At 42.9% G+C, this 18,503-nt stretch overlaps 1 protein-coding gene across 2 annotated transcripts; it reads left to right on the top strand.

The window, feature by feature from the left end:
* Positions 1–10,962: 10,962 nt before the first annotated feature.
* Positions 10,963–16,268, top strand: LOC124035134 (survival motor neuron protein 1-like). 2 transcript variants are annotated; one of them, XM_046348554.1, is made up of 9 exons: positions 10,963–11,108; positions 13,680–13,751; positions 14,002–14,121; positions 14,202–14,393; positions 14,569–14,736; positions 14,969–15,043; positions 15,220–15,327; positions 15,751–15,828; positions 16,116–16,268. In XM_046348554.1, the coding sequence occupies exons 1-8, from the start codon at positions 11,061–11,063 to the stop codon at positions 15,802–15,804; spliced, it is 837 nt and encodes a 278-aa protein (XP_046204510.1). In that variant the 5' UTR covers positions 10,963–11,060; the 3' UTR covers positions 15,805–15,828; positions 16,116–16,268. The 2 variants fall into 2 exon arrangements, with proteins under 2 accessions (XP_046204510.1, XP_046204512.1); XM_046348556.1 differs by having other exon boundaries at positions 16,031–16,268.
* Positions 16,269–18,503: the final 2,235 nt, after the last annotated feature.

Genomic DNA, 18,503 nt, shown 5'->3' with positions numbered 1-18,503 from the left:
GAATGGAAAAGAGGTATGGAATGTAACACAATCAACAAAGTAATATGGCCTCTGTCCCCTGCTATGCCATCATATTTACTACTGTGCTTCAAGTCTAGCCCAGGAACAGGATTGAAGAATGACTCATTTAATATGAATGCCATGTCGATGAGAACCAAGACAGGGCTCTACAATAGGAAAAATTTAATTTTCCCCAGGCTGGAGCCATTTGTGATAGCTTTTCTCGCTGTTTCTTTCAGATTTCACCAGACAGACAGATGTGTGTTCGAGCTCTCTATGACTACCAAGCAGGTCAGTTCCAGGTGTAACTCATACCATGGGTCACATACACACCTATCCCCTCTATGATGCTCTCTGAGTGTGTTAAACCTTGCTTTCTCTTTTTTCCACAGAGGACGAATCAGAGATCTCCTTTGAGCCAGGTGACATCATAAGTGCTGTGGAAACTGTGGACAAGGTCTGGTGGCGTGGCTTCAGTAAAGATGGACGCCTCGGACTCTTCCCAGCCAATTACGTGGAGACCATCTAGACACACACACACACACCACAGACACACACACACACACACACACACACACACTCAGGGACTGAACACTCATTCCCCATATAGTGAAAGCACCATAGTATACATGCTGCATACATAGACCCCGTAACTTCAATAGGCACATTGAACAACTTCCATTGGATTCCATGCGATAATTTCATTCCCCTTCCGACTCGGCTGTGTTGTGGGGGAAGCCAGTGTCTCCTGTTCTAACCACTGGCAGACTCCTAGCTGGCCGAAACACACAGTTGTGGACTAGCAAGATCCCCCCCCCCCCCTCCCATCCTTCACTCCACAAGGAGGAGGACTGGGAAAGAGAGGGAGCACCAGAGATGGGATGTCTGCAGGCTCAATCAGTCCCTCTTATTACAACCTAATATTCTGGTGATTGTTGTTACTATTAGCATACTGTCTGTGTGGATGTGTCGTTCCCTTGGTACATTTAACAGCGTTTTCCATGTTGTAAGGGACTGTCTTTCTTGTTCCTGTATCGGTGTTATTTTATGTGTGCATAATCTGTGTTTTATCTACACTTTTATTTTTTTAATCCAAGCAGCATGGTATTCCTATCTGATACTAATTGATAGCGTTGTGCTAATTTAACATAAACGAAAAATGCTACTTGTAAATCAAACTGTCTCTTTGAAGTGAGAGTTTTTTTTTAAAGTCATTCAGTCTTAATACACCTCTCGTACATAAGAATGTATAGTGACATGCATTTTGGTTTATTTTGCTTTGTCATTCTACAAGTGTGTATGGTTTGTGTTCCCTGCATTTACTCCACATTTACAAATAGTAGCCTATACCATTTACGAACTCATGATACTCTTAAACTCGAGCTCATATATATATTACAGGTCTCATTAGTTTTTGTTCCTACATTAAAATACAAAATACTATTTTAAAGGTATATTTCGTTATTGATGAAAAACAGCATACAAAGCATGAAACGTGCAGCAGGAAGTAACTTTACATAATCATATCCTACTGTTTTGTTTTTTAAACCACCAACAGGGAAATACTACAACAGGTTACTTTGTAATCACAGAAACCTAGAAGTGATGTTGGAAAAATAATTCTAATTTCATTTAATAGAACTGAACAAAAACAACCATTATGTATTTTTTTAACGTAAAACACTTGCACATATTCATGAGAAATTGTTTTTTTATATATTCTGAGAAATATAATGGGTATGTACATATAAATCATTTTGCAGAGTTGTCTTTTTACCAGGTAACATACTGTACATTAGCCTCGCATGTTTGAGAGAGGCTAATGTACAGTCCACACAGTGGACATTTACTTGACTATTGGTCAATTTACACCTTTTAAACTTTCCTCACAGGACCAGAGAAGTGAGGGTGAGACACTCATTCGGCCATCCAAATCCTTAGGCATTGTTAGTCCATATTCTGTGTCCAAAATGACGCCGTCCACCTGAGCAGTCTTGTCTGTACCACACAACCCTGTCAGACTCGGTAGAATTAGAGTTCCAGATGGGAGCAACCTTTTTCTCAGTCTGATAAGAACTCTGTGATGGGCTCAGACTTGGGGCAGACCAACAGAACATAATCAAACCTTTTGAACTGAGGTGGGTTCAACAGGGGAAAAAGTTCCCAAATGTTTGGGAACCTTGGTTGAACTCACCTCTGTCACTGTCATAAACGACTCCGTATTCACACGACACTCGTGATGCCCTGTGTGGTTGGGCATCAATGAGGAAATAAATAGGGAGGAGTTCCCTAACACAAATCAGTGAACACATCGGTCCCTCCCATACCAGGCAACTGTAAACGCAAAGTCGTCTAATGATAAGGTTAGGGATGTGGAGAGAGGTGCTTTTCTCAGACGGCTGCACCCGGCTACCTACGTCCTCCTTAAGGTTCGCCCGGGATCTGCCCATTGGCCAAAAACCTGCCTGGTACTATCAAACTGTCATGTTGTCCCCACCCCTTGCACCCTTATACTGCAGGTTTAATGTCTCCTGTATGAACAGGCAGTAGTGGTTTATAGTTTAAAGCCCTGCAAACGGTGAGCGGTATTGTGTGCTGCAATGACCAACTAGGTCCCCTTGCACTCAAGCTTGTACCACCCAGAGTCTGACTGAGTGAGATCATGGATCTGTAATCTCTTGGTAGATAATTTTAGTCGATCCCTTTAAACCAGCAGCCAGCATGACATTCTCAGATGAAGGTTTTAGAAATGGTCCACAGCAACGTGCTTTCTTTAGTTTTATACGTGAAAATCAAACGGTTGCCAATCAGTGGAAATGTCTCGCCAGTGAAACGGGAATAAACATCACCTTCCGCCACAATCTCATTGAATTCTTGGTCTGCATGGATGGTTTTCTTCAGGAAAGCAAGTAGTAGAATGCTGAGCTTTACGATTGAAGCCATTATGTTCCAAGATTCTGTGCACTGCTTGTACACTCTGTCTCTACCTCTGTGTAAGACTGTAAATGGCTTCATATGTACTCTCCCTCATTAATCTTAGAGATAGCGACCTTAATACATTTACATTTACATTTAAGTCATTTAGCAGACGCTCTTATCCAGAGCGACTTACAAATTGGTGCATTCACCTTATGACATCCAGTGGAACAGCCACTTTACAATAGTGCATCTACATATTTTAAGGGGGGGGTGAGAAGGATTACTTTATCCTATCCTAGGTATTCCTTAAAGAGGTGGGGTTTCAGGTGTCTCCGGAAGGTGGTGATTGATTCCGCTGTCCTGGCGTCGTGAGGGAGTTTGTTCCACCATTGGGGAGCCAGAGCAGCGAACAGTTTTGACTGGGCTGAGCGGGAACTGTACTTCCTCAGTGGTAGGGAGGCGAGCAGGCCAGAGGTGGATGAACGCAGTGCCCTTATTTGGGTGTAGGGCCTGATCAGAGCCTGGAGGTACTGAGGTGCCGTTCCCCTCACAGCTCCGTAGGCAAGCACCATGGTCTTGTAGCGGATGCGAGCTTCAACTGGAAGCCAGTGGAGACAGTGGAGGAGCGGGGTGACGTGAGAGAACTTGGGAAGGTTGAACACCAGACGGGCTGCGGCGTTCTGGATGAGTTGTAGGGGTTTAATGGCACAGGCAGGGAGCCCAGCCAACAGCGAGTTGCAGTAATCCAGACGGGAGATGACAAGTGCCTGGATTAGGACCTGTGCCGCTTCCTGTGTGAGGCAGGGTCGTACTCTGCAGATGTTGTAGAGCATGAACCTACAGGAACGGGCCACCGCCTTGATGTTAGTTGAGAACGACAGGGTGTTGTCCAGGATCACGCCAAGGTTCTTAGCGCTCTGGGAGGAGGACACAATGGAGTTGTCAACCGTGATGGCGAGATCATGGAACGGGCAGTCCTTCCCCGGGAGGAAGAGCAGCTCCGTCTTGCCGATGTTCAGCTTGAGGTGGTGATCCGTCATCCACACTGATATGTCTGCCAGACATGCAGAGATGCGATTCGCCACCTGGTCATCAGAAGGGGGAAAGGAGAAGATTAATTGTGTGTCGTCTGCATAGCAATGATAGGAGAGACCATGTGAGGTTATGACAGAGCCAAGTGACTTGGTGTATAGCGAGAATAGGAGAGGGCCTAGAACAGAGCCCTGGGGGACACCAGTGGTGAGAGCGCATGGTGAGGAGACAGATTCTCGCCACGCCACCTGGTAGGAGCGACCTGTCAGGTAGGACGCAATCCAAGCGTGGGCCACGCCGGAGATGCCCAACTCGGAGAGGGTGGAGAGGAGGATCTGATGGTTCACAGTATCGAAGGCAGCCGATAGGTCTAGAAGGATGAGAGCAGAGGAGAGAGAGTTAGCTTTAGCGGTGCGGAGCGCCTCCGTGATACAGAGAAGAGCAGTCTCAGTTGAATGACTAGTCTTGAAACCTGACTGATTTGGATCAAGAAGGTCATTCTGAGAGAGATAGCGGGAGAGCTGACCAAGGACGGCACGTTCAAGAGTTTTGGAGAGAAAAGAAAGAAGGGATACTGGTCTGTAGTTGTTGACATCGGAGGGATCGAGTGTAGGTTTTTTCAGAAGGGGTGCAACTCTCGCTCTCTTGAAGACGGAAGGGACGTAGCCAGCGGTCAGGGATAAGTTGATGAGCGAGGTGAGGTAAGGGAGAAGGTCTCCGGAAATGGTCTGGAGAAGAGTAAATTAAATGTAAGAGAGGAGGGGATAGGGTCAAGCGGGCAGGTTGTTGGGCGGCCGGCCGTCACAAGACGCGAGATTTCATCTGGAGAGAGAGGGGAGAAAGAGGTCAGAGCACAGGGTAGGGCAGTGTGAGCAGAGCCAGCGGTGTCGTTTGACTTAGCAAACGAGGATCGGATGTCGTCGACCTTCTTTTCAAAATGGTTGACGAAGTCATCTGCAGAGAGGGAGGAGGGGGGAGGGGGAGGAGGATTCAGGAGGGAGGAGAAGGTGGCAAAGAGCTTCCTAGGGTTAGAGGCAGATGCTTGGAATTTAGAGTGGTAGAAAGTGGCTTTAGCAGCAGAGACAGAGGAGGAAAATGTAGAGAGGAGGGAGTGAAAGGATGCCAGGTCCGCAGGGAGGCGAGTTTTCCTCCATTTCCGCTCGGCTGCCCGGAGCCCTGTTCTGTGAGCTCGCAATGAGTCGTCAAGCCACGGAGCGGGAGGGGAGGACCGAGCCGGCCTGGAAGATAGGGGACATAGAGAGTCAAAGGATGCAGAAAGGGAGGAGAGGAGGGTTGAGGAGGCAGAATCAGGAGATAGGTTGGAGAAGGTTTGAGCAGAGGGAAGAGATGATAGGATGGAAGAGGAGAGAGTAGCGGGGGAGAGAGAGCGAAGGTTGGGACGGCGCGATACCATCCGAGTAGGGGCAGTGTGGGAAGTGTTGGATGAGAGCGAGAGGGAAAAGAATACAAGGTAGTGGTCGGAGACTTGGAGGGGAGTTGCAATGAGGTTAGTGGAAAAACAGCATCTAGTAAAGATGAGGTCGAGCGTATTGCCTGCCTTGTGAGTAGGGGGGGAAGGTGAGAGGGTGAGGTCAAAAGAGGAGAGGAGTGGAAAGAAGGAGGCAGAGAGGAATGAGTCAAAGGTAGACGTGGGGAGGTTAAAGTCGCCCAGAACTGTGAGAGGTGAGCCATCCTCAGGAAAGGAGCTTATCAAGGCATCAAGCTCATTGATGAACTCTCCGAGGGGACCTGGAGGGCGATAAATGATAAGGATATTAAGCTTGAAAGGGCTGGTAACTGTGACAGCATGAAATTCAAAGGAGGCGATAGACAGATGGGTAAGGGGAGAAAGAGAGAATGACCACTTGGGAGAGATAAGGATCCCGATGCCACCACCCCGCTGACCAGAAGCTCTCGGGGTGTGCGAGAACACGTGGGCGGACGAAGAGAGAGCAGTAGGAGTAGCAGTGTTATCTGTGGTGATCCATGTTTCTGTCAGTGCCAAGAAGTCGAGGGACTGGAGGGAGGCATAGGCTGAGATGAACTCTGCCTTGTTGGCTGCAGATCGGCAGTTCCAGAGGCTACCGGAGACCTGGAACTCCACGTGGGTCGTGCGCGCTGGGATCACCAGATTAGATTAATATTTAACTACTTCTACTCGTCTCTTTTCCTCTGAATCGTTGAGAGCGAGAAATTGTTAGGAAGGTCACAGAAGTGTCACAGATTAAACATGGATGATGGGTGAAAATCAACACTTTAATAAATAAAAAAGAGCACTTTTTAAAGCTCTCATTCACGTAACTTGGAGTCATGGACGGCAACCTCATACTAACAGTTTCATCTCATTGGGCTGAGTCCTAAACCTTTTAGGTTCACACTAAGAATGAATAGTTTCAATACCGGGAATGATTTATATTTATCCCAAAAGTCCTTGGAAATACTGCAAAAATCAGAAGTGCTCATTTTAAAGCATTTAAAACCAAGATGTGGTCACTATTCCAGGATTCTCCCAAAATAAAATTGTTGCTGCGTCACATTTCCAGCATGGCTACACCACTATGTAAAGATTATACTGCTCGGAAACAGATATTTATTCTGAACAAAAATATAAACACAATATGCAAAAATGTAAAAGATTTTACTGAGTTACAGGTCATATAAGGAAATCAGTCAATTTAAATCAAATAATTAGGCCCTAATCTATGGATTTTACATCAGCCATGGGTGGGCCTGGGAGGGCATAGGGCCACCCACTTGGGAGCCAGGCCCAGCCAATCAAAATGAGTTTTTCCTCACAAAAGGGTTTTATTACAGACAGAAATACGCCTCAGTTTCATCAGTTGTCCAGGTGACTGGTCTCAGGCGATCCCGCAGGGGAAGAAGCCGGATGTAGAGGTCCTGGGCTGGCGTGGTAACACGTGGTCTGCGGTTGTGGTGCTGGTTGGATGCACTGCCAAATTCTCTAAACCAATGTTGGAGGTGGCTTATGGTAAAGAAATTAACATTACATTCTCTGGCAACAGCTCTGTTGGACATTCCTGCAGTCGGCATGCCAATTGAGCGCTCTATCAAAATTTGAGACGTCTGTGGCATTCTGTGGTGTGACAAAACTGCACATTTAAGAGTGGCATTATACTGTCTCCATATCAACTTTGTAATGGCAGTCAAACAAAAGTCAAATGACCCAAATTGCTAAACTTGCTAGATAACCTCCAACAAATGACAGATGATCTCCTATTTGGCAAAATCGAGTTAATGATTATACAGATAGCAGATCAGCTCATGAATAAGGGTGAGATGAAGAGAGGAAATTGTTTAAATATCAAGATATCTTAACGGGGACAAACTCTGTTTAAAAAAAATATTGAATTCTCTACCGAAGCTCTCATATGGGCAGCAATACGAGCAGAGAAGCGGGGGACATGTTATAGCCGTATTATCACACATGCATAGGTGAGACGTGCTTTAATAATGCAACCTATGGATTACAGAATAAAGTTAGGAATTTTCAGGATTTGAGTGGGCTAGGAACAATAGGAAAATATCCTAGGCTCTACTGTATATAAGGCTATAAAGCTACTACGTGAGTCAATAGATAATAGGTTACAGTTGATTTAGCCTACATAATTGCATGGTAAATGTTTCAGATCAGTGATAGATGAGCAAAAGAACAAATGAGCAACCACTTCCACTTGTCCAGCCAGAAATCAATTAACCAAATATATAGACAGATTCAGTGAAACAAAATCACATTGATTGATTATCAGACAAGTCACAGGCTTTTGGTCAGGAGTAGGACAGGCTACTTACTACACAAGTGAAGTGCAAAGAGACTTGTATAACATAATAGCAAAATGTTTTGATCAGCTAATATATACTACATGTCCAAAAGTATGTGGACACATGCTCGTCGAACATCTCATTCCAAAATCATGGGCATTAATATGTAGTTAGTCCCTCCTCTGCTGCTATAACAGCCTCCACTCTTCTGGGAAGGCTTTCCACTAGATGTTGGAACTTTGCTGCTGGGATTTAATTCCATACAGCCACAAGAGCATTAGTGAGCTTGGCACTGATGTTGGGCAATTAGGCCTAGCTCCCAGTCGGTATTCCAATTAATCTCAAAGGTGTTCGATGGGGTTGACATCAGGTCTCTGTGCAGCCAGTCAAGTTCTTCCACACTGATCTAAAAAAAAAAACATTTCCGTATGGACCTCACTTTGTGCATGGGGGCATTGTCATGCTGAAACAGGAAAGGGCCTTCCCCAAACTATTACCACACAGTTGGAAGCACAGAATCATCTAGAATGTCATTGTATGCTGTAGCGTAAAGATTTCCCTTCACTGGAACTAAGGGGCCTATCCCAAACCATCAAAAACAGCCCCAAACCATTATTCCTCCGCTGTGATGTTCTCAACATCAGTTTAAATCAATATAGCCGAGTTAACTAGAAATCTGGCCTTTTTTAGGATTCGGGCTCATTCAATGTCTGTTATGTCGGATCAGGCCCGGGCTTGTCAAGTAAAGAGGCACTGAGTTTGAAGGTAGGCCTTGAAATACATCCACAGGTACACCTCCAATTGACTCAAATGATGTCAATTAGCCTATCAGAAGTTTTTAAAACCATGACATCATTTTCTGGAACTTTCCAAGCTGTTTAAAGGCACAGTCAACTTAGTGTATGTAAACTTCTGACCCATTGGAATTGTGATACAGTGAATTATAAGTGAAATAATCTGTCTGTAAACAATTGTTGTACAAATGACTTGTGTCATGCACAAAGTAGATGTCGTAACCGACTTGCCAAAACTATAGTTTGTTAACAAGACATTTGTGGAGTGGTTGCAAAACGAGATTTAATGACTCTAACCTATGTGTATGTAAACTTCCGACTTCAACTGTAGGAAATGTTTCCCTATACATTTCTAGATATCTCACATCTGTGATTAGTATCTATAATATTGCCCCCTACTGTACAATGGCCCTAACTTCAGTACCTATACAAGGCTTTGTAAAAACAAGCAGAGTTATCCCCGGTCTGTGAAAACAATTTTAACATGTGACTCTGCATAAAACCAACAAGGACTGGTCAGACTTTATGCCACATGATGTTTGCCTATAATGATTTGCTAAACCTATAAAGGCGTTTTGAAGCCCTTGATTATGCCTAAAGGTTATAGCCTAATTTGATTAAAGTGTGACTACGAATCATCGCACGTAAGAAATGTTTTAACTGATGCAATAAAGTGAGTTTGGTCGTTATCTTAGCCTGCTGTTTGAAGACCTTTTCACTATACAGGAAGTGTGAGATCATTCCCTGATAAAACACTGTTAAGTAAGCTGAAATTGTCTTCTGAAAAATCCATCTTTGGCCAGACTAACTCTGCAGCACACAAATGACCCTGATAACTAATAACTACCATAGTGCACCTAATCAAATAGTGATCTGGCATTACTAAAGGTGGACACACAGATTACAGGTGGAGATCCTTTAAATACAGCTTCTGTTCACTTCACATCAACTGTCACCATTTTTTGGGGTCAAGTGCATAATGTTTTTCAGATAGTAGTAGTCAGATTTGCCCAAAAAATCACAGGTTTTATACTTTTTGTTTGAGTACACGCTGGATCAAGTAATATATCTGTGTGAACACTGTTTACATAAACTACCTTTTTACAAAATGCCCCTTGCATGGTCGCTGCTAGGTTTATTGAACAGATTGTGTTACAATTTAGATTTGGTGAAAACTAACTATTCCTTGGGCCCCATGTGATGTTACATATTCAATCCCGGTTCAATATTAAAATATACACTGATAAATAAACAAGGCTATGCAATTGGTAACATATTAGGTATTCAGACATAAGGTCTACATTACGAAAAGGTACTATAGATTTCATCCCTCCACACTGACCCTGTGTACTGAGACAAAATGGTCATATCTGAGGTTAAGATGAAGCGCATTATGTGTTGAAGTGTGTTGCAGTCATTCTAATCAGTAGTAAAGAGAAAAAAACAAGGCTGTTGTAATCACCCATAGCCATGTATGTTTGTAGTACAATTATACACATTAGATTAGAATAGTCAACTCACTGGAGTATTATGTGTTTGAAGATAACCCTCTGTGTGTTCAAATCCGTAAAGAAAATGCAATGACGATTACAACACTGCTGTGTAACATGACAGATTTAATTAGCTTTCAGGCACTGTGGATCGAGTGGCTTTGCTTACCTTTTTCTGAAATAGCCTCAAAGTCAGTAGCATCGTCTGAGATGCTCTTCTCAATTTTAAGTCTTATTTTTTAATTGAAACAGAACAAGAACAAAATAACATATACATTTCAAGCATGATCAAACTATAGTAAGCATACACCAAGCCAAGTACCTCGGCTAGTTTTTTAAATTAACTTCTGACTCGCTATGCGTCAATACTTAAAACATGTTTTTTCCTATGTTGTTGTGTGCCTTTCTTTAATGCTGAAATACACTTTATTTATATATATATATATATATATATACAGCATTTAGGAAATAGTCGATGGTTGTATTTGATTAACGTTTTATATATATATATATATATATATATATAAAACGTTAATCAAATACAACCATCGACTATTTCCTAAATGCTGTTGCTCTAAGATGGCAACGGAGCGTGAATGCACATGTGGAAATTGAATATCAACAGGGAATCTGTCAGCGGTTGTAATTGATTAACGTTTTATTAAAACGTATCGATTTAGGCAAAACAAAGGCGCGCATCAATAGAGGACAAACATAGGTACAGGGGATTTTTAAGAATGTCATTTTTTAGTATTGTAACGGGGTCGTTACATTGTAGACGCGTAGCTGGGCGCAGCCAAGACAACCTGATCACCCAACGAATTTAAAGCTGGATCTATCATTTGTTTTGCCGAAAAAATCACGACTTGCCAGAAAATGTGAACAATAGTGTTTGTGGACAGAGGGACGTACATTCGTTGCCAAGCCAACGTGCCAAAATTTTTGTCGCAGCTTTTTAACGTCATCATTATTTAGGAACGTCAGCGACGCTTCAGTGAAAACTCAACAATCAAAGCTGTGAGAGCAGCCACATTTCTGCTTATTCATGGCAAATGGGTGTAAAGATATGCTTTTTGCTCGTGGAGCTGGACAAGTAAGTTATAATTTATATAGTTACTCAGTAAGTAGATAGATAACTGCGTAGATTGGCTTGCTAACTAATAGCTATTGTTGAATTTCAGCTAATGGTTGCAGATTCGCTAGATACCAACTAAGTTAGCCACCTAGCTAGATAGATAGCGAGCTACTCGGTATAGCACCGGAGTTTTAGTGTTAGCAGCACAGATGTAGGGTTAATTTTCATAATCTTGTTAGTGTTAGTGGTAACAAGTCAGATTACCAGTTGATATGCCAGCACCAGTCACTAAAAAGACGGATGGCCAATTCCAAATGTAGTTAGCGGGAACCAGGAAGGTCACATAGCATTGGATATGTTTTACTATCTAGCAATTACCTGCTAGTTAGCTTGGCCAACTAGTTATGACACATTTATTATGCAGCTATGAATATTGAGCAGTGCATCACGACAAGCTAGATGGAATTTTGTCTATCAAGTAGAAAGCATAATGTAAGGGATGGATCGAAATGTACAGAATGATTACCTGGAGGAAAATGGGGCAGGGTCATGCTTTTTCAATTTCAGTCGAGGGGAGGGTCGTGTTATTTATAATTTGTTACATTTCAATATTTCTCAGTGTTTTAGAATTAGTTGCTTATTAGGCTATATATCGATGTGTGCCAGATGCTGCCCCTCATCTCTGATTCTCCGCTGGGCGCGATTTCAAGTGCGCCTATAGGCTATTTAGTGTGGTCTCAATTAAATTATCTATAGGCTCGGAGAAGCACAGCGCGCAATTATATTTATAAGATAGCTGCTGGGATGGTGTAAATACAACTGCATTACACTGCTGTGGATATTCCAATCTGCTCTTGCTGATCAAATACTTTTTGTGTGCTGCCTAACAATTGGTGGTAATTCAGGAGGAGAGTCAAAGGTCGCCCCCCCCCCCAAAAAAAAAAAATGTCATTAGGCCTATGCACTATCTATGTTCTGTTCAGTTTGAGAAAGAGAGCGTAGTGATGAGATGGAGGGCCGGAGTTCAACTTTGATAGTTTGCTACTACCATAATAGTTTTGTATTAAAAGCAGTATGTTTATTACCCATTATTACCCATTTGGGGTGGCAGGGTAGCCTAGTGGTTAGAGCGTTGGACTAGTAACCGGAAGGTTGCAAGTTCAAACCCCCCGAGCTGACAAGGTACAAATCTGTCGTTCAGCCCCTGAACAGGCAGTTAACTGTTCCTAGGCCGTCATTGAGAATAAGAATTTGTTCTTAACTGACTTGCCTAGTTAAATAAAGGTCAAATTAAAAATGTATTTTTCTGCGTTAATGACCTCACAATAAGCCAGATGTAAGTACCTTACATTGTGGTGCTGAAACTTCAAAAACAGCATCGCGGCACAATCAATCTGAAATGGACAGCTCATGGTGCTGCAAGTGAGCGAATTCCAGTAGGCTAAATTCATTTCAACCATCTTCATTTTAATTATACTTTACTAACAACAAGCGGGCTTTGTGTTGGAGCCTATTTCATCCTATTTAAGAAATGGGTCATGTAATTAGCTACGTTACATGCCCATGGAGAGAGCATTGCATTGTAGATTTTCTAGTTGACTTGAGCTGTAACGGATTTCCACCATGATTTTCTGTTTTGCTATCAACCATATTATAATGTCAAATTGAAACATTTGTTCACAAAAAAATATATTCTCACATATTAGTGTTATTCAACACCCTAAATTAAAGGAATGAGTGGGTTTGGGTGGGTTTTACATTAAGGAACCTTCTAACTTATGTAACCATACCAACCGTAACATATCACTCTAATTTGAGTATCCCTGATTTACATTTACTGTGTTACGTTTAGTCTATGAGACCAGCCGGGGAAAGACGTGACTCTGATGCATAGGGGAATATCATTGCTTTGTTTCTTTGACATTGAGGCTGAGATGCAACCTTTTATAGCTGAGGAAACTAAACATAGGCTTTGCTTGGGAAGTCATTTAATTTGGTCACTACCAATTGATTAAAGAGAGCTTTTAGGGAAACACTTGACACCTTCTCTCGTTAGGTTAAACCACGGTAAAGGAGTAGCCAGTAGTTAAAGTTCACATTTTTCTGCGTCAGTAGGCCTACTCTGTCTGGTAGGCCTAACTTTTGAAAGTACCGTACTCAGATTCTTAATGACTTCTCAGATTGAACTATTTGCAAACAGGGACAGTTTCGTTGCAAACAAGACACACTGATTTGGCATTGGAGAAATATAAGATGAACACGCAAGCCTATATCTCTGTCCATTCTTAGCCTGCAATTTGGGTGATTTGTGTGATATGAAAAAAAGATGCTGCTAATACGTAACATGGTGGAGAATTGCATGAAATGTTTATAAAAGGCTCTTTTTTTCTTGAACCTGCAAATACGATGATAGATTCATGCAGTGCTTTTGCTATAAAGGAGATCTTTCCACCCCTACTGTTGTCCACGGTACTCTGCGAACCCACAACCGTTTTCTCCATTGTAACCCTCATTATAAATGACGTGCTTTACTCTAAGTCTCTCAGAGGATTGATTTGTTCCTCTGATTGTATTTCTTTTTTCTCCCAGAGTGACGATTCTGACATTTGGGATGACACTGCACTGATAAAGGCCTACGACAAAGCAGTTGCATCATTCAAGGTGCCTCCACAGTGTTATTATAGCGTTCTGTTGACTGTGTTCTTATTTTCCTCACATGGATTGACAATTGGGTTGAGAAACATGCATCAGTATCAGGTCATTACAGCTACAGTTTGTGCATTACGGCAGGCAAACATGTCTCCTGAAGTAGCATCTCAGAAAAGCTTTTGTGAAAATGTCCTGTTTATCCCCCTCCGACGTCATGCTCACGTTTTGATACCTTTTTGTAACCATTGATCCTGACTGTCAGACTGCCCTGAAGGGGGAGGAGGACACCACAATCCCAAAGAAAGACAACCCCGGAAAGAAACGGAAAAACCACAAAAAGAACCGCAGCAGAAAGAGAAGTAGTGCTCCTTCCGATAAAGAGGTAGGCACTGCGCGATAATACAAGTACTTTTAAATGAAAGGGTCTAACCTAACAGATGTACAACGACTACTGTGTTGCAGTGGAGAGTCGGCGAGTCCTGCTGTGCCTACTGGTCTGAAGACGGCAAACTCTACGCTGCCACTATCTCCTCCATAGACGAGAAGCGGGGCACCTGTATAGTTGTGTTCACAGACTATGGGAACGAGGAGGAGCTGAATCTCTGTGACCTTCTGACCGAGAGCTCAGAGGTAGAGGAGGAAGCCCCCGACAAGGTACGTTAAGGATGTTTGTGAAGGTGTCCCAAAGTGTATGATTGGTTTTGTAACTACTGAAGAGAATGGACGGTTAGCCTAGTGGAACTCAGCAGTAGGCATAGAAGTCAGACTTCAATTACTTTTGAATGGGGACATCTTTTGGAGTGTTCTTATTTCTCTTTCTGTAATACAGGTCAAAGAAGCAGAGTCTTCTACAAAGGAGAGCGATCGGTCGTCCGCCCCTCACAGTCATGTGCCACGCTCTAAACCCAAGTCCAAATCCCCCAAAGTACCTCCAATGTGGGGTCCAGGTTTCCCTGGCTTTCCCCCAGGTCCCCCTCCCATGCCTGGCTTCAGAATGGTAAGTAGACCCTAATTGTAGGTTGTCAGTCACTGTTCATCCGTGCATTACTTCTTAACATACGAAAAAGCCCCAACACATTTAGGTGAACTTTTGCTTTAACTTTCATTTCGAAGTTGCTTAAACAGGTAGAGGTGGCATTTGAAACATGGCATCTTGTATGTGTGGATGGAATAAATCCTTTATTTGACAATGGAGTTTGCATATTTTTAGAGTGTTGTTCTGTCTACAGGGAGACACTAGGCGACCTGGGGCCTCCGGGCCTGCCCCTCCGGGATGGCATCCCATGATGCCCTCTGGGCCACCGGTAAGGTAGATCCTAGAGCACAGAAATATTCTCTGGCATTTGAAATGTTGGCCGTAGAGATCTGACTCTATTCTCATATCTTATGACGCTTCTTGAGCTGTGTCGCTGTTACATTTCTTCATGCGATGTTCTGAAAGATGCACCAGTCTGAACATGGTTGTTTTGTCTCTTGTCAGATGATCCCTCCCCCTCCCCCCATGAGTCCAGACGGAGAGGACGATGAGGCCTTGGGAAGTATGCTGATCGCCTGGTACATGAGTGGATACCACACCGGATACTACCTGGTACAGTTGCATGCCATCCGCATCATGTCTTGCATGCTGTAGATGAGACAGGAATTGCTTATTACTGATGTTTAAGTTGAATAATTCACTATCTAATACGCATAGCGGTATCTACATGGATACACGTTCTGTTCTTATTTTATAACTCTGGTTTGTTTTTGTTCTACCTTTTTTTTGTTATTTTTAGTATTACATTGTTATTCATTACTGCATTGTTGGGGTTAATGCTTGCAAGAAAAGCATTTCACTGTACTTGTGCACAGTACTTGTGCATGTGAAAACCTGACGGATCTGGAGCATGGTTCCATGGATCGCGTGAAGATTGATCGGAAATACATTTTTAGTTCAATACCAGGTGTGAACGGGTTTTCCGGCGCAAAAGGAAGTCTGTGCCTAAGTTGCTTCTTTTCTTTTCCGTTATAGGGGTTAAAGCAAGGCCGCAAAGAAGCTGCTGGAAAGAAGGCTCAGCACAAGTGAAAAGGGGGACTTCGTCCTTACCTGGTAAATAAATGATAATTAGCTGTTTTTTTGTCATTTACTAAACTGACTTACTTTAGTGGATTTTTTTTTAATTGTGTTGTAGCCATTACCTGCTCGGGAAAGGATTCCATTGAAATCTTTCTAGACCGACTTCCATGAGCCTCTGATGTTTCAATTGCCACTTTATGGAAAGAATATAATGATCATTTTCTTGCCATTTCAGACAAACCGTCAACTAATATCTTCAAACCGTTTGTGTTAATCCCGCCACAAAAATAATGACCTTTGTGTTCTGCTGCGGGTCCTAGGTGTTTGTCTCCATCCCAGATGCAGAGGACTGGAGTGCTGTGAATGAATTGTAACATGTGTGAATGAACTCTTGTTTCAAAGCCTCCATGTTTTTCAGGGTTATGTTTTGTATTCTTTGTAAATAAACCCAAATAAAGGCTCTTAGCTCAAAAGTTGCTGTTACATGTTACCTTTTATTTTGTTTAATACGTGTGAGTATTCAATTAGTCGATCTCGCAATCAGAGAGGAGGCAAAGCGAGCTGAATTGACCTACATTTACATTTAAGTCATTTAGCAGACGCTCTTATCCAGAGCGACTTACAAATTGGTGCATTCACCTTATGACATCCAGTGGAACAACCACTTTACAATAGTGCATCTAAATATTTTAAGGGGGGGGGGGTGAGAAGGATTACTTTATCCTATCCTAGGTATTCCTTAAAGAGGTGGGGTTTCAAGTGTCTCCGGAAGGTGGTGATTGACTCCGCTGTCCTGGCGTCGTGAGGGAGTTTGTTCCACCATTGGGGAGCCAGAGCAGCGAACAGTTTTGACTGAGCTGAGCGGGAACTGTACTTCCTCAGTGGTAGGGAGGCGAGCAGGCCAGAGGTGGATGAACGCAGTGCCCTTATTTGGGTGTAGGGCCTGATCAGAGCCTGGAGGTACTGAGGTGCCGTTCCCCTCACAGCTCCGTAGGCAAGCACCATGGTCTTGTAGCGGATGCGAGCTTCAACTGGAAGCCTAAAACAATTGTCCACGTGAGATCACGCCTTTTTTTGTATGGAGGTTTATGTGAGAGTGTCAAATTACGTGAGGCTTAATTTGATCGAATATACGTTTTGTACTGATATGAGCAGATGTGCGTGGCATTCTGTTAACTTTGAGAAAAACACCTTCGTTGTGCCTGTATTTCCACGTGCGCATCTGCCCTCTCATTGGCTAGAATGGTCCTGATCTCGCCTCCTGCTTCCATCTTTGGTACAATCACCTTGATGTATTTGTTTTTGACCTTTATTTAATTGGCAAGTCAGTTAAGAACAAATTCTTATTTTCAATGACAATTCAGGGGCAGATTTTTACCTTGTCGGCACGAGGATTCGAATTTGCGGTTACTAGTCCAAAGCTCTAACCACTAGGCTACGCTGCTGCAGTAACAGTTCCTCCCCAGTAGATGGCAGGGTAGTCCTGTACACACTGAAGAAGCAATTGTTTCAAAGTTCCTGCTTTATTTTTATTTTACCTTTATTTTACTAGGCAAGTCAGTTAAGAACAAATTCTTATTTTCAATGACGGCCTAGGAACAGTGGGTTAACTGCCTGTTCAGGGGCAGAACGACAGATTTGTAGCTTGTCAGCCTTTCGGTTGCTAGTCCAACGCTCTAACCACTAGGCTACCCTGCCGCCCCAAAGCATGACATCATTATGTCGTGTCAATTGATCAACTAAAGGTCAATTTGTGAGTGATGTTTTGCCACCTGTTTTCAATGTTGGCCAGCAACATCTCATAAACATATACCGACCATAATCTGTAATAAGACACTCATATCCATCTTTTTGTTTCACAACTGTCTTCCTCGCTCCCTGATGAGAGAAGCTTCTAAAGCTGCGGTGTATTCACTAGGAAGCAAACGGGATGAAACTGGGAGGGACCTACCTGAATCTTCCCGGTAAAGAAAGCTGTTTCCATTGGAAACATCTTCTGTTGCAAAACTGTTTGCTACAGTGTGCACTAAGGAATGCACCCCTAGTATAACATCAACGCCAAAATAGGATTACCAAGACCTTGGGCTGGGGGGAGGCCAAACGTAGTCCCTCTGCCCTGGCACTATCTCTACCAGGAGGGGAAGCGGTTTAGGCCTGAAATACTCGACCACAATACGTTATACCATACAACATATCCGAAATCAACAACCTGTTGCCCCAGCCCCATCTCCAAGGCACTAAACATGAAAGGACTGTATAAGCAGTATGGCCACAGTTCCACCTAATCCCTTTGATGAAGTTTTCACCAAATTCCCAGTATCCATTCATTTCAGATCTACTGATGTCTAGGCTAAGTTAACTTTGATATCCCTTTGCAGGGTATACACTTTGGTTGGAGGTTGCACATTGTTGGATTCTTGGTTAATATCAAGAGAACAATCTTTTTTATATATATGTCCTCTGGGCTTAGACGGGACGCAAACGTTTCATTTATATTTTGCTTTATCCTCTTTATACCTTGATACACATAAATCCTTTCACATCATTAAAGGTTAATTACTTCTCTAGTTATATCACAAAGGACTAATCCACAATAAATTGGAGTCACAACTATTAAGGACATGTACAGTATACGCATATAGTACTACATAGTGTAGTAGTACATAAAAAAGCCATGTCATTATGGTAAGTGTAATGTGCTAGCCCTA

The sequence above is a fragment of the Oncorhynchus gorbuscha genome, linkage group LG05 (assembly GCF_021184085.1).
Source record: "Oncorhynchus gorbuscha isolate QuinsamMale2020 ecotype Even-year linkage group LG05, OgorEven_v1.0, whole genome shotgun sequence".
Lineage (NCBI taxonomy): Eukaryota > Metazoa > Chordata > Actinopteri > Salmoniformes > Salmonidae > Oncorhynchus > Oncorhynchus gorbuscha.
Note: the sequence above shows the minus strand (reverse complement) of the source record. Positions and strands in the feature narration are given on the sequence as shown.